Genomic DNA, 23794 nt, shown 5'->3' with positions numbered 1-23794 from the left:
GCAGAACTTCCGTTCGGACTATGTTAGGAGAAGTCTATCTAATTATTTGTGCATATTATTGATCATGTCGTCTTTGTGTCAGCCATCATTTGGCTGCTAAGTCCAGGTTTCTTCTGTTGAAGGATTGGAACTCAACAAATAGGAATTCTTGTTGATGCTGAGTACTCCTTATTCTCTCATAAATAGACCAATTCAGGATTGTGATGCAGCATATTACTTTTGCATCAAATTTTTGTTGCTCCTTTCCAGTGCTTTTACCTTTTGTTGTCCTACATTTGTGCAGAACTAAATATTCCCTGAAAAGGAGACTGAGGATTAGAACGGTGCAATTTGGAACTGCTCGCAATATTAACGAGATTTATGATAGTGTTGATCCTGAAGTTGTTCTTTCCATACTTGTTCACGAGGTAAACTCTATTATCTGTAGTGATTAACTGTAGCTTATTGAGCATTCTTCAAGATAGGGGAGTGGCAGAATAGGTGAGAGCAGTCATCTTTCTCTGCAGGTTAAGCAAGTTCCATGAGAGTCCTAAGCAGACTAGTGTACCTACTGCATAAAATGTTCATCTGTATGCATCTTTTGTCTATGATAGTACATCATTACGTGCCAGCCAATGTATTCTCTTTGTATGTCTACTGGATCACATCAGGATACATTCCCCAATGTAACGTAACCTCGACAAGATAAAACCTAATGGAGTGTAACTGGAAATGTGAATGAAAGATACCTTTATTTTAGGGCAATTCTTTTTGACAAGTTTGTTACTGGAATTTAATCTGTCTAAGCTTTATTTCTTAAGTACCATTTCCCTTACAATCAATTAAGGCCCTTTACTTCAATCTTCCCCTTCCGGTCTTAACCCAAGTTCCAACTTCTGCGTTCTTTTGAGACATAACCATGTATTCCCATTTGATTCTGCGAGACTGGAGATGTTTGTATAGTGAGGAATATTCTGATAGCTGCTGACAGATTTACTAATTTAGTTATTTTCTTCACTTACCATTATTCTTCTCAGGTGATTTTGTCCTCTCTGGAGCATGGAGTTCGAGAGGGTAGAATTTTACTACATGAGTGGCTTGTAAATCTTACAGCTCAGTACAATGATGCTTTCAAGATTGCTGAACACACAAGAGGAAGCCTAAACACTTCTCCTGTTGATGTTTCCTTCACCCAATGCCCTCAGCTGCAACCTCTGCCCCGCTTAGTCTTTGCTTTGCTGCGGAATCCTCTTCTTCGATTTCACGAAGAAGGGGTTCATCCAGACTACCGAATATATCTTCAGTGTCTATTCAGGTATATGATATTTATTTACTTGTGGGACTTGAACTTCTGTACATATAGTGTAGAATATGATCTTATGGGGAAAGTACCACGCAGTTGGAAAGGAATAGGAAAAGATTTTTATGTTCCTGCTTGGGTTTCTAGATTTAACAGTTCATAATTTTCTTTGCCGCATTTCTACTATAAAAACTGGGAGCTTCGTAATGATTATGTTTGATTAGTGCATTCCATTTGCTGAGAGGAAAATTGGTAAGAATGTGTGCAGAAGCTAACAGTTCCAATCAATACTTCTCTTGTAGGTTCTGATATGTGCATTTGTTAGGTTTCATTCATGTTCATTGGATAACTATTAACAATGTGGGTTATAGTTGATTAAGCCTGTTTTAATTTCTTTCTGAAGGTTTTATTTTGAACATCACATTCATTCTAGTTGTCCAACAAAGATGAAAATGTCTCCTAAGTTTGATATAGACAACTAGTCATGAAATTCCTCACTGGACGACCATCTTTAGTCGCCGATTATGTTATATAGCATCATCAAGCATTTTAGAACTTAACAATCATAACTTTTTGATGCAGTGCTCTGGAACCATCTTCACTTACCCGTGCTGTATATCCATTGTTGGCATCATATGACACTCCAGATAAACAAGCATTCCCTCGCCATTCCTTGAGTCGTGCTGCATTAATAACAAGCGGTAGCCCAATATTCTTCCTAGATGCTTTTACAACCCTCATCGTGTTTTATTCATCTACAGCTGATGCTGCACTTCCTTTTCCTCCACCCCAAGACTGTAAGTTGTTTGTCAGTTTTCTTCATTCCAGCCATATCTGTGCTTTAGAGTACTGGAAAAACAGGGACCTTTTTGTCCCCACTGAGAAATGAATTTACTCGTGTCTTTCTAACACAGGCCTTCTGAGAACCACCATTAACAAACTGAAGCAAGAGAGAATTATTACTCCTAAACTCATTTTAATCAGAGCAGGGCGGGACGATGCAACACCATTTGAAAACTACCTTATAGAAGAACAGGATGTTGGGGGAAGTGGCTTCACCAGCGTCATGGGTTTTGTCTCCTTCCTTGATGAGGTCAATCACGATGTGGTGGAATACCTGACTAAATCAAATGGGGATCTACGTAAATAATGGTATAGAGGGATTACTTCAGTATTCAGCGAGAGCTCTTTCTTTAATTGGATCAAGATTCTGCTAATTGTGGATACATAGGTTGTTTGTAGCTCCCAAGAATTAGACGCGAACTATTGTTCTTGGTATCGTGTAATGTTAATTCTTTATTTGGAGGGCATGTTTTTTGTTGGGGATGCTGTAAGAGTTTGATTTGGACATTCATACTTTCAAGATGTGTATAAGTGTGGGCTATGCTTCCCTGCCCCTGATGTAACCTTTAGACCTTACAAAGATATAGTTTTAGACTCCGCCAGGAAAAAAGCAAAAAATTGAAATTTTTACATTTCATTTTCTACTTTTCATTACTTTGTATCCGAACTCTGCATCATTGATGAGCTCTAGTACCTTTTGCTGCCCTTTCTGGCAAGGTTTGTCATTTCGGCTTTAGATACAACATTATTGGCATGTTAAGAGCTTTTTTCGGTTTTACTATGTTGCTCAATTGACGAAGTTGAGGTCTCATGACTATAAAGTCATGAATTCGAACCCTAACATGTGGGATGTTATCCTATTTAATAGTTGTAGTCGATTAGAATTAGTTATGAAATATTGATAATTAATATATGATTGTTCTAATTATTGGTAGTTGTTAGATATATATATTTAGTATAGTTGATTGTAACAGATCAATTCAAAAAATAATTATTCATCACTTTCATTAAAAAAAAAAAAATGAAAGCATGAAGATGAAATTCAAAATTGAATCAATCTGGGCGGCAATGGTAATGTGCACTAGCCCTGCTTTTGCTTCTCTAAATAGTGTCATGGAAATATGAAAACAATAAAGTTTAATTTTCTTATGCCATAGTTCACAATGTATGATATATGTATCATGAAAATAAAATTTCACGACATAAAATTGTTGTTGAAAATAAGATTTCACGACATAAAACAACACAACAGAATATTGAATATGTATCATGAAAATAAAATTTCACGACATAAAACAACACAACAGAATATTGAATATGTATCATAAAAATAAAATTTCACGACATTAAGTGGCTATGAAAGAATTGTTGTTATTATAGGTTTTTGTCTATATATTACATAAATATTTGGTATTTTTATAGATACTTTTTTACACACATAACGTTATTCCAATATACATTCGATTACCGACTCCACAAAGTTATATTTAAATCTTAAATCTTATTAACTAACATGAGGTGATGATTTAGTATTATGTTTAATTAAAGAAGTGGCCTAAAATTGGGCCCAATACAGTTGACAAAATATTGATGGACTATTTAAGTTTGGGCCTCTCCTCGGCCCACAGAATCAATCCCAGTTTCCTAATTGCAAGTTACTTCTTTTCTTCTCGTTGGTTTTTCTTTTCCTCCCGCATTTCCTGTTTTAAAGCACATTTCTAGCATTAATATATTATAATCCCATTGAAATTTCTCTCTCTCTCTCTCTGTCTCACTCTCACTTTCTCTCTCTCAAGATTTAATCTCCCTTTTTCTGTGGTGCTCAGGTAACTACTCCGTCAATGTCTCCGTTTGTATATACATGCATCTAAATATTGTAATGGTTATGTTTTTGCCCATCTCTGTGTTAATTTGATTTCTGAGCTCGTTTGAATTTTTAATTTGATTTTTCTGCGTGTTGTTGTTCGATTTCTCGGAAATTTTCTGCTATGAAGGTTTTGGTTTGTGATAAGCTTCAATTTTCTTGATTTCCATTGTCTGATGACGCCGAGCTTATTTGTTTTCGCTGAGTCCTGCGTTTCCTTTCTATTTGTTGGATTATTCCTTAGTCTATTACTATCATACGGTGTTTATTTCACGACGATTTCGCGGATAGCTAATGGAACTGAAAATATTTTTGTGTATCCTTTCAAGTATGTAACTATAAGCGACCTGCATATCTCTTTATTTTGGAGATTTGTGCTCTTTTCTGATTGACAAGTTAGCTCAGAAGCTACTGTGTATATGTATTCGAATGAATCTATCACATTGAGTGACTGTGACAGCAATTCATACGGTCGGCAGGAAAATCTTGTGTTTCCATGGCGACTAGAATCGCGACTAGATACATCTCTCGCAGGCTATCTAGCAGTGGCAAAATCCTCAGTGAGGAGGAGAAGGCTGCAGAAAATGTCTATATCAAGGTGAATTCCTAATTTTGACAGAGGATGTATCTGTCTAGGCTAATTGATCCTATCTTGCAGCTTTCTGCTTGGCGGGTCTTGTATTTTGCTCATCTTTCTTGCTCTTGGAACAAGGACTTTTAAGAACATTGTTAGCTGGGCTTTGAAACTTGATAATCTCTAACATACATTTACAGTATCAAAAAGGGTCCAGTTTGTGCCTGAAAGGATGTCCAGTGTCAACTTTTGAGCAAGTACTACAATGTTTCATTCATACTTCATGTTAATAGGGCGAGTATTTTGATTTAGTGCTCATACTACCAATAATCATCAGATTGCTTGAACAGATGTTTTTTAATATTAGTTAGTATTTTGTCAAGAAACTCGATTGAGACAAAATTTAACTTTATTTTGAGAATGGTGATGCTCATACCGAATGAGTGTAGATCTGTTTGTCCAAATATTTACAATCAACTGATTTCCTCGATATGTTCATTCTTAAGTTGTCTACACTATGATAGTTTTCTGGTTTACTGATGAGACTGATATTGAATATAGCTTCTGTTTTCAGCAAATTATGACAATGGTTGACTGATGAATATTTATCTGCAAGAAAGTGGTTTCTAAATCTTGGTAAGCAGTCTCGAGGGAGTATCAACTATGGTAACTGTAAGATTACATGGACACTGATATGAATCACCTAAGAGTCAATATGCCACTTTCACTATTCAGATAGGAAGATTCAATTTGGTGTTTGTTTCTCTTTAAGTTCTTCTCTTTTTTTCTTCTTTGTGTAATAGTTAGTTCATACTTGATTTACTGTCATAACCATTAACCATTTATTCGTGTGACTAGTAATTCTAGTTCGTTCTTGTCTAATGTTAGTATATTCTACCTTTTAAATTTGTTATAACTTGTAAAAAGTATTTCTATGACATCATCCAACTCAACAGTTTCGCTTCATAGTTCGTAATCAATACAGGATGTCCACATGCTTCTTCTTTTCCTTTTGCACCTTTTCCCTTACAAATGATATTATCTGTTGAATAGATGGGTTGCATGTTAGTTCAATAAATTCTTATTCCTTTTACTGTCTCCTGGGGATTTGAGTTTAGAGCCTGCCATAGGAGATGTCAATGAACTTTGGTGTTGACGAGTGCCAGGGATGTTTGCTATGGATGTTTATGGAATTAGCTCAGATATTGAATACTTACATGCTTCCAGACAGAAAGTTAAAATGAGTTACATCATGATATAGTAGAGTTAATGACAATGATAAATGTGTGACTGGTTTCTTCACAAGAAACAATAAACTATAATATTTCTGGAACTCTACTTGTGGTCGCCCATGCATCTCTCATCACAAGGAAGAATAAGCCATCAGACCGTGGCTGTTATTTTGGTTTATTACTTAATATTTGGTCAAAGTCATTTCTCTTAATCACAAAATTCTTGCATATTTTTGCTGCTGACCTTTCTGAAAATTTTGGCAGAAAGTGGAACAAGAGAAGTTGGAGAAGCTTGCTCGTAAGGTATGCATATATATATTTGTATAACACCATCTTGCCTATACAAAATGAACTGATTGATCAAGCTAGACCTTGTGTTCCTCCCTTTCCATGATAGATTAATTGCTTTATGTTAGTTTTTCCGACGTTTGTGGTATGTCCTATTTCTTTTCTGTTTACCTCTCATTACCTTGGATAATCATTTCCTATCTTCTACCCATGCTTAATGGTTGACTGCTTCAAGGGCCCCAAACCAGATGAAACTCCCGCAACAAGTTCAGGAGGCTCAGCGTCTGTAGCTGATGCTAAACCTAGTGGCCAGACCTCTTCAACTCCTAACGTCTCAACTGATAAATACAGAAACTATGCTGTTGTAGCTGGTATTGCTACTATTGCTGCTGCTACTGGATGGTATCTGAGATCAAGCAAGACAAAACCTGAAGAAGTGCAGGATTGAGATGAAATTTCATTGAGCAGATTGACCAAATAAAAGTAAACAAACTCCTGTAAAGTCCATTTCCCCTAATGGCATGTTGTTTCATAACATGATTTCTTTTCCTATCTCCCTCTCCCCTTCTGCACATTCTGGAATACCAGGGGTCAGCACCACTTCATTTGGTGATGTTCTTTCATATGTCCTTTAACATGTTCAATTGTTACATCATACGCGGTGATACCTGCATTTCATTTTACGATATGATCATTTCTTTACCCGTTGATTCACAACTAAGATTACGTTGCTATTCAGGTGAGGGGCACGAAATTCCCAGAAGTATGTTAATTGCAATTGAATCTCAGTGAATGGTTGTTCCAAAATATGCATTCCCAGAAGAATGTTAATTGCAATTGAATCTCAGTGAATGGTTATTCCAAAATATGCACCCTAGAGCAATTACCTTTCACATGCAGGTTCTTTTGAATCTTTTCTCACCTGAGAGCAGCTTTGCTACACTTGCTACATGAATGTCAAATTTCATGGTATCTTTTTATCAGTATTTTCTTCTTTCCTTTGGGAGAAGAAAAAGATGTTAATTGGCTGTTATTTCAGAAGGGAGAAAAAAATTAAAAGCGGAACACTGTACACATTGAGAGGCTTTTGAATAAATGAATTAAAAAGAAAAAGGAAAAACCCAAAAGCCACAAAAGAAAGAATTAATCATCAAGAGCAAGGATTGTGATTGTACGACGCAATCTCAACAGATGGCATCGTCACATCCTTATTGTAAAGTCAAATAAAAAGATTTTATAATATTTTTCTATTAGTATTAAGGTAAATGACGATAGATAATGGTAAGTTTACAACTGAAAGAGACTTTTTTGGTGAAAATTTTGTAGAAAAAGTGTTTAATCTTCACTTAGTTACCACTGCTGCGTGGTCGTTGCTTAATATGTCGTAGTTTAAAGAAGTGTGTTAGAAACATTTTTGTCACAGATCTCATCTTGGCATCTAGAATTTATGTCGTCTTTTATTTAACGAGTCTAATTAGTAAGTAAATAATCATTCATTTTCTGGGATGGGCCAAGTGCAGTGTATGGACATTTCGATGCAGCAGGACTACAACAAAGATAAGAAATTTGATTCAGTGACATGCTGAGAGGATTGCAGTACTGAACCAGTATCCAACTCTGGAGCTACACTTTCCCAGTGCTTTTTTGAGCAGTCCACATCTCTGAATATTGCTTTACTATCACTTGGAATTATTACATCCTGGTATCGTAATATATTTTCTTGAAACATATTGAGCGATCATAGGAGGAATGTTCTCTTCTGCACTTTGATAGAAAGTTATACAAGTTTCAGACATATTACAAAAAGATCGCTAGAGGTTCAGAAAATTACACAACACCACTTGCAATCATATTACAAAAAGATCCCTCGAGGTTCAGACACACACACACATACATACATATAATGGGATGGGGAATTGCAATAAAGTTCAATTGAAATTGATATATGGTAGGAAATTATTGGCAAGATCATTGTTGATTCTAAAGGGATATTTGTAATTTTTTAAATAACAAGAGATACTTATAAGAGTTAATTACACTTAAATCTTCTTTGAAATTGTGAAATTACTTTTTTTCCAAATAAAAGTTTTAGAAGTTACCCACATCTTCTTAAAAAATTCATTGTTTTCCATTTGACCCCCTTTTGTTAGTGTTTGGATGAAACATACTAATATTAGTAAAAGAATTACAGAACTTTTAACATTTTCATGTAATAATGTTGTACTTATAAGGGGAAAAATGGCATTGATATTAACATCATTCCATAATATCTATCTACATATATTATTTTTATTTTTTATAAGTACAAAAGTATATATCCTCCAAACAGTAACAAAAGAGAGTCAGGAGAATTTTTGGAGAGAGTGTACGTATAATTTCAAGACTCTTCTGGGGAGAGTATAATTTTTTATTTTTAAAGAAAATTTAAATGTAACTAACTCTATTTATATTATGAAAGATCTAAAGGAAGCCTATTGTAATTTACCCAAAAAATTGTGGCAAAAAAGCTAAAGATTGTAGCAATATCCAATGATGTGATTAGGAATTGCAAGAAAGTGCAAAACTTATGAACTATAAAGTGCATCAAGCTTTGAGCATGCGTTGATTTGATAGGTAGGAAACTTAGGACATCATTCTGTATGTCTTCTTTTTTGGAGAAGCAACGGATGACATCCGTCTCTAGGAGAAGTACACGGAATGAAATTGAGTTTAAATATTTCTCGATGATCATCGACAAGATAAGATTATTTAAATGGATTTGGGATCGATAAGATTGTTTAAATATGATTTTTAAGAGACAGAAGACAGTCACAATTATCCATATATTGAAATTATATGGAGACATTGTATCGATACTTGTAATTGTTCAATTTGACTGATCTGTTTTAAATTAATACTTTATCTTATGTATATACATTTGGAAATTATAAGAATAATTTATTTAGAAAATTATTGTAAAGGGTAAAGATGAGGAAATATATATATATTTTCAAAAATGATGACCATGAAATGGAGAAGCTCCATAACCACCCATCCTTATTGGGCTGCAAACTGAGAGGCATCCCTAATAAATAGTTCCAAACCATTTTGACTCTATCAATAAAACTCCCTCTCCTTTCCCTCTTCAATTAAACACACACACACACACAACACACACTTTTTTGTCATCACAATGAACATGTATTTTCTTTATATCTCTTGTGCCCTCTTCTCAACACCCTAGCCAGAAACCAAAAAACATCATAAAAAGAGTCGAAAAAAAGACAAAAACCAAAAAAAAAAAAAGACAAAAACAAACAAAAACCATGGCAGCCTGTGGTGGCCTAGAACACATCTTTGAGAAGCCATTGCCTGAAAGTCCAAGGATTCTTGAACCCCTGTCGCCATGGAAACAAATACAGCCCATCAACACTGTTGATCATACATCCTTCACAGAAATATACAATGCCTTTTTCAAACAAAATCATGCCAATGATCCCCCTGATTCACCTACTTATTCCTTCTCCCCTTTCTCTCCCTCCTCATACTTGTCTTCCAATTCCCTGTTCTCCCCCGATGAAAATGCGGTCAATATCCCCAAGAACTATGAAAACGGAGGCTCAGGCATTCGTCGGGGGAAAAACGCATCCGGTTATTGCCTGCTAGGGCAGCACAAGCAATACATAGACAGAGACAGCGACAGCTTTTCGTCCAAGAATTCAGATAATTTATCCTTGTGCACGGAGGGGCTTGGGTTCGAGAGCTTTGACGACGTAGAGGACTTGCTGAGGATTGATTTCTGCAACAACGGTTGGCAACCTGATCAAGAAAAGAGAACAACAAGCTTTACAAGAAAAACACAAAGAGAACACGAGAGCCATTGTTGCGAGCACAAGAGATCAAGAATGAGCCTGGGGGCGTTCCCGCCCCCTATTTCTTGCATAGGCCAGTGTGGGAAACCGTGGGTGTGTCTAAAGTCATTCAGGGAAGATGGCAGGTTTATCCTCAAGGAAATAAGGATCCCAACTCAGGAATTGTTGCATGCATGTCGTGAGAACGGACGTTTGAAGCTGCAGTTCATTCAGCCTGATGATGAGGCCTCTGAAGAGGAGGCAAATCACAAAGACGATGAGGAAAACAGCAAACACACAGGCAAGAAGGGTGGAAATCACGACGGGGAAGGAGAAGGTCAGAATGTAGAGAAGAGCAACTGCAACGGTGCAAGGTAGCCCATAACACAGGAAAAACTTTAGCAGTTTATGTTATGATCTCCTTCTTGCATAGCAGAGGCAGACACCTAAAGAGATATGTTATTTTGTTTTCTCTTTTGTGACAAAGAGTATGCAAATAAGAAGCTGTAGAAGAGGGTGACAGTATCATGTTTTTAGGAAAACAATTTCATACTTTTACTTTGTTTGCTTTTGGGGGTGAAATTGTGTGGTGAATCCCTTCCCACCAGAGAGTGAACTGTATAGTTTTTCCTTGTGTTCCCACAGCTTCAGCTACATCAAATTTTGATATGTTAGATCACTTCCTCATATCTTCTTCTATTTTCTTTCATTTATTACACTACCAAGTGGACGTGGATCTTCTTCTATTTTCTTTCATTTATTACACTACCAAGTGGATCATCCACTTCGTATGTCAAGTGGAACGGGCTGTGTTTTCTCGACAAATCTGCTTGCTTGTTAGTAGACCTACGAATTCATCATGAGGAGTGATTTCGATTCAGCTTTACTAAAGTGTGAGTGTTTAATTTCTGCGTATTGATTTAAAATGGAAGGGCGGGTATGGATCGTCTGTGATGCTAGTTTGATAAGAATGAAAGAAATGACGCTAGATGGGAACGTTGCAATAATTACTATTTTTACGATCGCAATAAATTATAAAAAAAAAATATTATAAATTTAAGGATCGTGGAAAATGAGGGTTCTTAAAACAAATAAAATGAAGTTGAAGCATTTGAAATATACACATATATATAATTTTATCAATGAATTTAATTTAAAAGTTTAAAAGTATAAGCAATAAATCAAAACACTCTTTTCAAAGAGTGCAAACACCACTATAATATCAACATCATTTCTCTTGATTTGGACACAAATCCTAGAATTTATTAATTGAACAATTATATATAATGTACATATGAGATAATGATTATATGGAGAATAACCATAAATATAATATTTTAACTATACCGTACAGATAACACTGCTGTGTATAATTCATTAAAATCGCTCATTTAACATATTACCGCTAATCCAGAGAACGAACCATGAACTTATTCAAAATAAATAGAAAAACAAAAAATTAAACCGCCTAATAAGTTCGGAACGGATCATTGATGAATCAAACAAAAAGATTACTGCCATCTAATGTCAAAAGCACCTTGTATAAATCTGGGCGTCGGTCGCGAAACACCCCCCAACTATTTCTCTTGGCTTTGATTTTATCCAAATCAAATTGTGCGATAAGAACAGCTTCCTCTTTATCATCAGCATCAGCAATCAATTCTCCGGTGGGTCCTGTTCAATAGAACACATGTTCAATGTCATTGTTGTAAACTTTAGCGGTGTACAATGAAATTGATGTACTCTCAACTAAGAAAATTCTACGGAACTTGTGAGAGGTTACCTGCTATAAATGAATTCCCATAGAATGTAATCTCACTTTTGCCATGTTCTGTCTGGATTATCTCCTTACCGATGCGATTTGAAGCAACTAAAGGTACCTGAATGTATAGAAGGCTAAGAGGTCATCTTGCAGAATAGGAAGTAACCCATGGCTCAACATTGTATAACTGCAAACTGGCAACAAAAAGATGAATTCAAAGTTGAAACTAATGTAAATATTCTGTCAAAATTTCATGGAAGATTAGGGAATCCCTTCATTTGATCCTTAGCTGATGTGCATGAAGTGAGTAACACCAAATCATTCATCCCATTGCCTTTTAAACAAACTCAACCATTAATCAAGTACATGGCCCAAGTTCCCCAAGAAAGCTCACCACATTGGCCCCAGCATGGCCTTGCATCACTCGCTTCCAGTGATCCCGAGAATCTAGGCCCTCATCTTGAGGTTCAGTACCAATAGCGGTGGGATAGAACAATATTTCTGCACCTTGAAGTACCATGGCTCGAGCCGCCTCAGGAAACCACTGATCCCAACAAATTCCTGACATGGAGAAAAGAGTAAATCTTCAGCTTCTAGAAAGAATATGCTAATCTGGCTCATCTATCATTAGTAGTTTACTAGTCTACCAATGAAACCAGACTACAAGTATCTAAAGATGTAGAGACATCTATGTTATTTTTTGTACCTTCAAGCATTTAGTGAACTCTTCATCTTAAAAATAGAAAACAAAAATTGATGGATATAGAGCTATAAGTAATGACATCTTACCTACTCCGATCTTAGCGAATTTAGTTTGGAATACCTGTTAACATCGTCAAGTTTGTCAAACAATCAGGAAAGAACACAACAAAGTGTTAAGTTCAATGAAGATGTGGATAGATCCGCTCTTCAGATTCACAGTTACTTACCTTAAAACCAGTGTCGCCTGGATTGAAGTAAAACTTCTCCTGGTAACCTGGGGAAAAATAATCAGCTGTAAGTAAACCTTGCTGTTGAATATGTCCATCAGATGCATACAAACAAAATTGATATACCTGGCCCATCCGGGATGTGGGACTTCCTGTAAAGTCCAAGATCTGTCCCATCAGCATCAATTACAACAATTGAATTATAATGCGCATTGTTTGCCTCCTCAAAGAAGCTAACTGGTATTACTACTCCCAATTCTTTTGCCAGATTCTGCATCCTGATATGCACAAATTGAGCTAAATATACAGCTTCTATGTAAATTGAACATCCAAAGATCAAAGCTCAAACAATGAGGTTTTTCAATCAACATGGAGCAGCAGGAACCAAATCAACCAGCTAGAGCCTGAAGCAGAGTTTTCTCACCTCAATATCGTCGGGTGCTCCTTACGAGGTTTAGCTCGCTGAAAGTAATCTTCCCTTTGTGCTTGACAAAAGTAATAACCCTCGAATAACTCCTGAAACAAACATTGAGAAATCACACACGTGAACGACGTCTAATTGACATAAGTAAATAATAGTCTGAAATTCAAAGTTGACTTCTTTCCGATCCTCTAAAATAGTAAGACCCTTGTTTAGTAGATACAATCTTCTCCATTCCATGACTTGATTCTTTTCTGTATAAGGGTAGACAAAGAATAGACATACAATCAACTAAAGAACAATTCACATTTGACATCAAAACTCGTATTAATGATTTGTGTTCTTGACAGGCATTTGGTGCAAGGGACTAAATGCAGTCACTTCTAGTCATTGTTCTCCTTAATGATGAAGTTTTAACTGGAGAAACAAAGCAAGAATTAGGTTGCTAGGATTAAGGAAGAAAGTGGAACATCATGGGGTATCTCTAAATGGGATTCCAGGTGTGCAGTCAGGTGGCATGCCATCTAGGATAGGAACCTAGAAAAGCAAAGCTTCTAAGTGCTGACTAAGTCATGACTTAATAATGATTGGATTGTTTAAAACTTTAAACAATGTCATGTCATCATGTGTCTAGCTGCTAGGGAAAATAAATTACTTAGAACTGTACGATAAGCAACATTCATTCCTGAATTAACATAAAGATGATAATCTGAACTCTGAAGAAAAAGTGGCAGCTAAAAAAGGACAAAGTGACACAAGTATTCGAAGTCATAGAAAGACAATTATTGTTATCATTTAAACGGTATAGACACTAGAAGATCAAGAAGCAAAGGGCCAACTGCATATTGACATGTGAGGCTTAAGAAATGTAAACTTCAATATTCCAAGTGACACCAACATAGGAATCTTCCTTAAATTACAAATTCTTCCCACTCCAAAAAGTCCATGAGAACAAGTAACTCATGAAAGAACCAACTAAAGAGGCACTTGGAGACCACAATATTCAGAACATATTAAACCCTTTTTCCTTTTGAAGAGCACAAACCTGGATAAGAATGATATTTGCCCCCTTCTGATGAGCTGCTCTAACCAATCTGCATTCAAAAGTATTCTGTTGACACTAAAGAAGATGCCTGAAATTTATGATCTGAGCATATAATATTTTAAATGTAAGCACCATCAGTACATAAAAAATTACTATCTCTGACTATTCCTTCTACATCATAAGGTTCTGGCACTGATTCAGAGATGCAGGCAGTTTGAGTAAATGGCTGCATAGCCATATTCAAACTCCATAAAATTGACATCAGTTAGAAGTTAGGGAAATAAGTGGAACATCAACTTTTGACGTGCACCTTTTTTTTCCCCTTCTAAAGTTACAGAAAGCCTATGGTAGACTGGACAGCAATAAGAAGGTTTATACACAAGCCTGAAGGAGTCTTTCTAAAACTGAGTTGATTTTGGGTCATTAAGAAACACTTGAAAAACAAAATAATACACAACCACCAACAACCAATGACCAGCTACTATGTAGGTAAGCAAACACACTCTTTTGGTGGAATTCAAACCAAGACCTCATAATCTCGGGCAGCATCAACTTAGCCGCTTCAGCTACTTCCAGCTGCTGAGAATTATAAATGTGGGTGACACATAATCGAGGATTCCTCTAACAGTGAACATCTACCAACTCTGAACTGTTCATATATGGAGTTAACAGACAACCAGGAATACAATATCGCATGAAGAACCCACCCCAACAAATAGAAAGAGAAAAATAAACAAAACAATCTTTTCCCTTCTCTTTTAGTTCTAGGTTACCATGGGAAGGAAATTACTTCTACTACCAATCACCCTCAATCACATTAAGAATTCATAACCTAGGTCAAACACCACCGTAGAAGCTGGCGCCATAAGAGTTTCAATTATTCAATACCCAAAAACAACTAATTTTCTCCAAAATTTTCACAAGTCCATATTACAGCGATTGAATTCTCTCACTACGCGTATCATACCTCCCATTAAATCAAAACGCGGTGGCTTCGCCAACCCAAAAACCCTATCCTGGAGCCCGGAAAACAAGGACATAATTCAAGAAATTCAAAGATTGATATCCTCAAAAATGGGTGTTTTTACCTCTCGGCGGTGGCGACGTTGGTGGAGACATCATCGGTGCAGGCGAATTGCAGAGCGGAGACGGTGACGACTCTGCTTTTCTCCATCTTTTTGCCTTGCGGAGACAGAGAGTCGATTGCCAAGTGAATACAAGTAAAAGCTCGCGCTTCAATTAATAAATAGCTGAGGGTTTTGTTTGATTGGTGAGGAAAGTGTTTTGTACAACAGAAGTAAAAAGGTTTTTTATCAGAGGAAGACATGTCGAACAGTAAAACTCCATACACATGAAATTCTTTTTTTTTTAAGTTTAATTTATTTTTATCTAAAATTAGATGAAAAAAAAAAAAGGAATAACTACACTCCCCTCTTCTGAGATTTGGTGTAATTACACATAAAATTTTATAATTTGAGAAATTATATTTAGCAACCATGAGGTTTGGTTCTATCTAATAAATAAGTCTCTTCATTAATCAAAATTCACTATTTGTTGATATAAAAATTGAATGAAAATTGATTTTAACATGATTGACTTATTGCGAGTCAAATAATGTTTTTTTAAACTAAACTACCCTTATAACTATTAAAATATACCTTCTCATATGCATTAACACTTAAAGACGTATGAGGGTAATTTGTTTATAAAAAGATTTATTTGAATGACAGTAAGTCAGTAATAAGTCAATCAACGGTAAATATAAATTCTTTTTTAAGTATTTTTTGTTAATATCAATAATTTTGACTAATTGAGAAACTAATTTGTTAGACTAAAGTAAACCTTAAGGGTGCTAAATATAATTTTTTAAATTACAAAGGATTTACGTGTAGTTATATCAAATCTCATGAGAGGGAAGTGTAATTATCCCAAACAAAAAATAAAAAAGATAAAATTATAGAAATTTTATTTTTATTATTTCTATTATTTATATATATACATATAATTTTTTAAAATTCTTTTATTCTTCTCATTAATAATAATGTACATAGAAAATAATAAAATTACTGAAAAACTCTCGCATCGAAATCAACAATCAGATATACAATCTTGTTCCGTCTTCCCATCATCAACATTAAATTTTGTTAAGTTTTTATTGGACAGATAAATTTAAAAAAAAATTGAATAAAAGTTGTTCATAAACTAATAAAATATTTCTCCTAAAAATTGTTCATAAAATAATAAAATTTTGCTCCCACCAGCCGTACGTAGGTGGTTGGTAAATTAAAGTTTCCAGCAAAGTTGGGTCTTGTTAGTTCAAGACTAATAATAGATTTTCTGTATAATATCAATAATACTTCTGTTCATGTTTAATAAATATTTTTATTAATAAAGTTTTTAGAGTTTTGATATATTAAAATTATGTTAGACAATATTAATTTATTTATTTTTTAATACAAAATAAAAGTATGGTTAATCAGTAAAATTATAAAAAATAGTCTTTTTTCTCAATTTATTTTTCTCGTACCGAACGAGAAAAAAGTATTTGAGATTTACTCTCCTTACAATACTTGAAGGAAAATTATTATCCTTTTCACTCTCCTCTCCCTTTTTACTTTTCTATTCTTCTCAATTAAACCAAACGAACCACCACATTAAGAATATTTATTTACTTTAATAATAGTTATATTTAATATTAATAATTGATTTATTGGTATTATAATTATTTCTGATTGAAATTTTAATGAATTTTAAATCAAGAAAAGTGTAGAAGTAGATGTTATTTCTAGACATTTAATCTTATTTGATTTTAAAGATGAGGTAAAAATAATTTAGTGAAATAGATTTCCTAGAAAACATGTGAGATAAAATTTATATAACAATAATTAACATAATATATTAAGCATATTATTGAAAAAGATTATGTAATATGTTATAAACGATCAAATAAAATAAAATATTACATTATCACTTAATAATTTAATATGCATCAAATCATTACAATGTAATATGTTATGTAATAATGTAATATTACATTATTACATTATTATGTAATATTTTTTGGATCAATCTAAACAAAGTAAAAAAACACTGCATAAAACATGATCACATATCCCTTTTACATGTTTATGTATTAATCTATCGGTCATGGTTTCATACACAAAGTAAATAAAGCCAGGAAAAGAGTAAAATGAAATGAAAAACATCCGACAAACACAAATAATTTCCCGTTTAGGTCAACAGTGTCCGGCTCAAGTTTATTTATTTTTTCAACGACGAATAGGGTATTTACATTAACACAATCTTACGAAAATTAAGGTAGGTAAATAAGTATTATTTTATCCCTCACCTACCCCTCTTGCATGGCTAAGACTATTTGCCAGGGCCATTTAAGTATTTTGCTATATTCGCATTGATTTAACAAGTCAATATTTTCTTTTACTTTTTATTTTTGAGAATGACAATTTTTCCTTTTTTTTCTAATACCTTTCTTTTTCAGAAATGTCAGCTGTTCATTCTTTTTTGTTTTATTTTTCTTTTTCGACACATTCCTTTCTGGAGACCTTTCATTTTCGAAACTGATTTTTTTCCTCTATCATCATCATTAGTCATTTATTTTTTATAGAGCAAATAGTTAAGTTATTTTATATGTTATTTGTCATTCAATGACTAATATTTGCAGAGAGTTTTATTATACTGACCGCGATGATAGAAATAAATGTACAAAAAATAATTAAAAATGCATAAAGTTTCAAAGTTAGATGACGTAAAGGAGGGGAGAAGAAAGATAGACCGAATATGAAAATTTAAATTTCAAATATTCAAGATATATGTAATCTGTAATAAGGTTTACTCAGTCAACCCATGCTATAAAGAAAAGATGAAAATATGTAATCAACATGTAATTTTTCCCGAATTGTAGGAATTTGATTTTGCAAGAGAGCATTTGCATCGAAATATTATCTATATAAGTCATTGTTTTTTCTAATGCTGCAACAAGAAGTGTAAGAAAAGAGCTTAAACCTACAAAAATCAATGGCAAAGCCAAATGTGTTCTCATGCTTGTTTTTCTTGCTGCTGTCTGTAACTATTTGCAAGGTAAAAGTCTAATCAATTAATTTATAATTATAAGAAAACCACAATTTATTACAATATGTTTGATAGATAACTTCTTTTTTGTTCTTTTTTGTATATGATTTGATTGGTGTAGGGAGATTGGTGTATAGTGAAATTTACGGCACCTGATCCCGCACTCCAGAGTTTCCTCGACTCAGCTTGCTCAAGGCTAGATTGTAGCCCAGTAAGACCTGGCGGTTCTTGTTATGAACCGAATGACTTGAAGAGGCACGCTTCGTGGGTGCTCGACCTGAATTACAGGACAAATCATGTGTGCCAACCAGATATCGGCACCATAGCCATTACCGATCCTTGTAAGTTTTCTCTTTCTAATACGAAAGTTTCAATCAAACTCAAAATATTGCAGGCCAAGTTATATTATTTTTATTTTGTGATTAATCGTTGGTCTTAACGGCGGACCGCTTGCATCAAATAAAAAATTTTAACTCACAAAATTTAATTGTTTATGTTGCAGCTTATGGGGCATGCCATTACCCGTGAATGGAGTTGATCATGTTCATGCCATCACAAGAATCCAATAGTTTTAGAATAAGGTGGGAAGGCATATTTGAGTAGTTATGTAATGTTGTATCAAATGAAATAAAATATTTTTAGTTCATCCAATAAAATCAAATACTTTTGTGATTTGAGAGGAATAATGGTGTTAAATGCATATATATTTTTAATTTTTTTTTTGTGGTGAAAAGTTAAAAAGTAATTATTATAACAAATAAAAATTAAGAACTTTAATTTGCCGTATTAAACCTTTTAAAATATATGTAAAAGACTGACGAAAAATATTTCTTATATATGCGGAGGAAATTCGCAAATGGATATGTTCATTGCTAATGGCAATACAAAATACGACAATTTCAATGTGCAGAAGTTATTGTAAATTCCATTGCAGAAAGGCGATGAAACTTTTATTTCACATGTTTCGTTGTAAATTATATTGCAAACTTTGACAGGAACTTGAAAAGAAAAACAATCATAAATTTGGGACAAGGCTACTTCATCACGGGTTTGCGATAACATTTGCGACATAAGAACATCAACGAAACATTGATGGAGTTTATTAAAAGTCAATTCGTCACAAAACTTGCATTGTAAATGTTCTTTGCTGACTAATAAAAATGAGACAAATTTGTAATGGAGGAATGTTATCACAATTTTCATAGGGTTTGCATATGATATTGTGATGGATATAATGTTCGTCGTAGCAGTTATATTCATGTTTATAGCAGATATATATATAAAATAAATTGCAAATATGCGTCTCTAACTGCTATGTTTAGTTATTGCTATTCCGTTGATATTTTCATTATAAGTGTAAGTTTAATTGTATTTATCTTCGCGCAATTTTTCACAAAACTAACATGTGTATAAATTCAAATAGATATATCTTTTTATGGCAAATCTGGTACAAATTTTTTTATACATAAGTCGAGATCCTTTCATTTATATCCCTACATTTACGTTTCAATACAAAAATGCTCTCCATAAACTAATCAACAATCTTAATTTATGGATAAGTTTTGTAAAAATATATTTTCTTAAGAAATAAATTGATAAATAAAATAGAATTGCAATCAATATAAAATAATTATTTAACTTGGTTTCACATTAAATTAAATATATTCTCTTGACAAATCTTGGATTCTTGCAGATAAATTTGGATAAATGAATATTAATTCGAATTTACATAAAAATCTACCTAATTTTTTATGTGGCAAAATTCATTAAAAATGAGATTTATCCACATTGCGCAAACATGGCGTTTACTTGAAATATTAATATTTTTATTTTATTATATATAAATAAGTCATTCAGTGCTTGAGTGGGGGAAGAAAAAACGAGTCTGATCTGCTGCCACAGAGAAAGCAATGGCAAACCTAAACATGTTCTCATGCTTATTTTTGTTGCTGCTGTGTTTTAATATTTGCAAGGTAAAACTTTAAACTCCATTTAATTTATAATAAACTGAAAATTAAAGTTTAGTTACATATTTTTTTGACCCTTTTTATTAAAATATTTGACAACGAAGTCTTGCTCAAAGATCGTGGATTCGAATATTATCAAATATTATATATATTTATCTTTATACTGATTTTTTGATTTTTTTTGTTTGCTTAGAATTTATTTTTTTTATTTGGAATAATCGATGTATTTGACCAGTTTTTGGATTCAAATGTACTTAATGATGTAATGAATTTTATTTTATAGAAAAAAGACAGAGCATTATTCTTCCTTTTTTTTATTGTTTTCCTTTTTGTAATGCTTTCACTTTTTAAAATAATTGATCAATTGTATATTTTGATCGATGTAGGGAGACTGGTGCATAGTCAAATACACAGTATCCGATGTTGTAAAAAAGAGTTTTATCGAATCAGCTTGCTCAAAGCTAGATTGCAAGGCAATAAAACCCGGGGGTCCTTGTTATGAACCCGACACATTGACGAACCACGCTTCTTATGTGCTCAATCTCGATTACAGAAAAAATAAGGTGTGTCGGGAAGAAATTGGCACCATAGCCCTCACCGATCCTTGTAAGTTTTTCTCTTTTTCAATATGGAAATTTTTAGGCTAAATAATTCAATTGGACTAAGTGGAATTATATTTATTCACGATTATTACATTTACACCTCTTGATCTATGATTTATTTATAAAATTCGTTCGTGTCTTTGCATAATTACAAAAAGCACCCATGACAGTAAAAAAACAAAGTTAGTTTGTGCAATAATGTTGATGTTTCGAATTGTGTTTTTATATTTTTTCAAAAAGTAAGAATGATTTGTATAAATAATATTGTCGCTTCCAGTGAATATATATATATATATATAAAATTTTAGAAGATAAAAAATAATTTGGATAAATAAATCATAGACCATCGGTGTAAAATCAGTCGAAAAATAAATGCAAATAAATTGACACTTTTTATTGTTGCAAATTACTATGGAGACATTTCATTATTGCAAAATTCTCTAATTTTATTTTAATTGAAACGGTTTAATTATTTATGGTGCAGCTTATGACAATTGCCGCTACACGTGACCTGAGTCGCTACAGTTGTGTGAGATGAAATCAAATGCTTATATGGTTTGGGGGAAAATGGCCTCAAGAATGCACCAATTGATAAAGTTTACTAACTTCTCGTATACACATCACATGTGATTGAATCTTTTATTTTATTTCTTTTGTTTTTAGTAATTTATGTAATTTATTTACATTAAAAAATAATATCAATGTCGATCGAAAAAAAAAATGATCAAATGATAGTTCAATTTAATTTGTTGTGATCATTTTATATAAATGTAATAAAAAAAATATCTATTTCGTTGATATGAATTACTGTTCCAAAACTACATACATGTCTCGTTACTTACTAAATTATACCCCAAACAAAATAACAATGTCTGTAATTCTATATAATTACATTCTTAATACGAACCATCAAATATTTATAATTGTATAATAATTACTATTATAACATACCAACAATTTTATTATTAAAATATAAAACTCCTTGAAATTCGAACCAATCACAAATTGGGGAAAACTCGTTGGTGAATTTCAGATAAATTATTTTGGCTCGCCATCAAATTTCTGCCTTGAAATGGAAAATAAAATCAACAACTATAATAAATATTTTGATGTGCATCACATAATTAAAATTATTGAACAAAAATTTCCAACTTAGATTTGTTTTCCTGATCAATTACATCAAGAAAAACAGGATCGACAATCACGTGACTGTCCACGTGCACCTTGAACTTATGGTCCCACCACAGCACCTTCGCGGCTCCCCGGATATCCACCGTCGAGTCCAGCACCATCTCCCGCCGCCCACGCGGGCCCTTCTCCGCGTGGTGGGCCAGCGGCAGGCCGTTGAGCCGAGCCGGGAGTCGGAGCAGCTGGCAGGAGCGGGGCGGCTGGGACCCGGCCTGGACGGGAGCCGACCCGAGGAGGGATCCGGCGTAGAAGATGGACATGTCGGTGTTGGAGTAGTGGATGGGGACGACGTTGGGGTTGGTGACGTGGACGGTGAGGATCATCTCGGCGTCGAGGACGGGGAAGTTGAGCTTGAAGGAGGTGAGGTCGATGGAGATGAGGTGGAAGGTGGGGTCCCGCGGCTTCGACGAGATGACCAGCGCCGTGGCGGTGGCGGCCGCCGCCCCCACCAGGGCGGAGCCCCAGCTGAACTTCCGCTCCTTGCCCATAGGAACTGAACTCTGTTGCTGGGGTAACAATGGAGGCTGTGGGCGTGGGGAGAGTTAAGATAAGGAAGTCTGGTGGAGAGTTGGTGGGGAGGGCTAATGAAATGACAGATGAGTCCCCGGTGATTGCTGATTTTCGCAGGTTCTGGCGAAGGGTAGTTTGGACATCTCAGAGTACTGTTTGGACAGAGGGTTTCGGCTGGAAGATTGGGTCTGAGATCCATATGTTTATATATAATGTTGAGTTATACCCCAATCGCGTAAACTTGGTCGGAATATCCAGTCCACGAGTACGATAACCCAATGACAAACTGAAAAACGTGTTTTGTTTGTTCTTTCAAAAAGTGGGTGTTGATGCTGACTAGCACTGTGTTTTTTTCGCAATTAATTTAGATTATGACTATGAAGTTCAAATATTTGAGTAAAGTGAGAGCCACATTGTCTATAGTCTTCCTCCACGTTGACATTAATGCTCCGACCACATACCACAATACTCTCGTGTCCCGATGCATCTAATACTATTCCAATTTGTGTGGAATGCTATATTTTGAAATTAACACCATGTTAAAATTAAAATTTATTCATGTAATACAATTTTCTTGAATTATTAAAAATATATGAATTTAAGTGAATTAATTGTCTTTCAATAATCAATGGAATCGGTCTTGATGGGTGTGATGAGGTTCACAACTAAATGGTGTATTGGATACTGATAAATTTCATGAATCAAATTATCTTACTAGATCACACGAATTAGATCTCTAGTTAGAAATCGAGAAAGTGAGCTATGTCGTACTGAAAATGGGGCTGAGAAGTTGAGGTGGGTTGGTTAGGCCTTAGACTAAGGACTAATGCCCAATTATGACAGTGGCTTGAAGTGAAAAGCTTGAGATTAGGCAAGTTCTTTAAGTAGAAAAGTGTTATTACAAGACCAGCCATGAACTTCAACCTTGGCACCTTTAATTTGGTGCAAGACTCACTGACCTTAAGCTTGTCAACTGCACTGGCAACATCCGTCTTGAAGTACTTCTCCGCAAGAACATGACTAGTCCCGAACAACGTGGTTGGGAGGAAAGTCGTGCTACCGAAAGCAAGACGACAATTCTCTCAAATCGAGTAGAATTTGATTATATTGATAAAGGGCTGGACACTCCAAGAAAAAGAAAAGAAGATCCATTGTTTGGAGGGTGAGTGTAGAGCTTGCAACACAAGCCCAACCTTGATACATCAAACAAAACTCTATAGCAACCTAGTGGCGGGAAACTTGGGTTTGGTGTGAATAGAATACCTTAAGTAGGCCTGCCAAGGTAAGTAATGGGCAGTAGGCACATAATGAAGTGTGGCGTGGGACAATGACTTCCGACAAATGTGTGGATCACTTGTTCGGACAGTTCCA

At 34.4% G+C, this 23794-nt stretch overlaps 5 protein-coding genes across 6 annotated transcripts in view; 3 read left to right on the top strand and 2 right to left on the bottom strand.

Annotated features, from left to right (window-relative positions):
• LOC105171040 (protein transport protein SEC24) overlaps positions 1 to 2720 on the top strand; it is an 8186-nt gene extending 5466 nt beyond the window's left edge. Inside the window, exons 11-14 of the mRNA XM_011092036.2 lie at positions 284 to 407; positions 1017 to 1294; positions 1862 to 2076; positions 2194 to 2720. Of these exons, the coding sequence (XP_011090338.1) occupies positions 284 to 407; positions 1017 to 1294; positions 1862 to 2076; positions 2194 to 2429 (853 nt within the window). The 3' untranslated portion in view covers positions 2430 to 2720. The remainder of the gene's footprint in view (positions 1 to 283; positions 408 to 1016; positions 1295 to 1861; positions 2077 to 2193) is intronic.
• On the top strand, positions 3814 to 6782 carry LOC105171039 (uncharacterized protein At2g27730, mitochondrial-like). Of its 2 annotated transcripts, XM_011092035.2 has the most exons (4): positions 3814 to 3948; positions 4466 to 4584; positions 6057 to 6095; positions 6316 to 6782. In XM_011092035.2, exons 2-4 carry the CDS (start codon positions 4483 to 4485, stop codon positions 6526 to 6528), a joined length of 354 nt encoding a protein of 117 aa, XP_011090337.1. In that variant the 5' UTR covers positions 3814 to 3948; positions 4466 to 4482; the 3' UTR covers positions 6529 to 6782. The 2 variants fall into 2 exon arrangements, with proteins under 2 accessions (XP_011090337.1, XP_020552380.1); XM_020696721.1 differs by lacking the exon at positions 3814 to 3948 and having other exon boundaries at positions 4447 to 4584.
• Positions 11217 to 15353, bottom strand: LOC105171037 (N-carbamoylputrescine amidase). Its single transcript, XM_011092033.2, has 9 exons — positions 15156 to 15353; positions 14068 to 14116; positions 13026 to 13117; positions 12728 to 12879; positions 12602 to 12648; positions 12462 to 12495; positions 12067 to 12233; positions 11694 to 11790; positions 11217 to 11584 (listed from the first exon to the last, which is right to left on the bottom strand). The coding sequence occupies exons 1-9, from the start codon at positions 15239 to 15241 to the stop codon at positions 11409 to 11411; spliced, it is 900 nt and encodes a 299-aa protein (XP_011090335.1). The 5' UTR covers positions 15242 to 15353; the 3' UTR covers positions 11217 to 11408.
• LOC105171036 (glucan endo-1,3-beta-D-glucosidase) lies at positions 18048 to 18831 on the top strand. Its single transcript, XM_011092032.2, has 3 exons — positions 18048 to 18165; positions 18278 to 18497; positions 18659 to 18831. Exons 1-3 carry the CDS (start codon positions 18103 to 18105, stop codon positions 18682 to 18684), a joined length of 309 nt encoding a protein of 102 aa, XP_011090334.1. The 5' UTR covers positions 18048 to 18102; the 3' UTR covers positions 18685 to 18831.
• Positions 21672 to 22618, bottom strand: LOC105171035. Its single transcript, XM_011092031.2, has one exon. The coding sequence runs from the start codon at positions 22399 to 22401 to the stop codon at positions 21856 to 21858; it is 546 nt and encodes a 181-aa protein (XP_011090333.1). The 5' UTR covers positions 22402 to 22618; the 3' UTR covers positions 21672 to 21855.

Source organism: Sesamum indicum, linkage group LG9 (genome assembly GCF_000512975.1).
Source record: "Sesamum indicum cultivar Zhongzhi No. 13 linkage group LG9, S_indicum_v1.0, whole genome shotgun sequence".
Lineage (NCBI taxonomy): Eukaryota > Viridiplantae > Streptophyta > Magnoliopsida > Lamiales > Pedaliaceae > Sesamum > Sesamum indicum.
The sequence above is the reverse complement of the archived record's forward strand: the minus strand, read 5'-3'. Positions and strand labels throughout refer to the sequence as shown.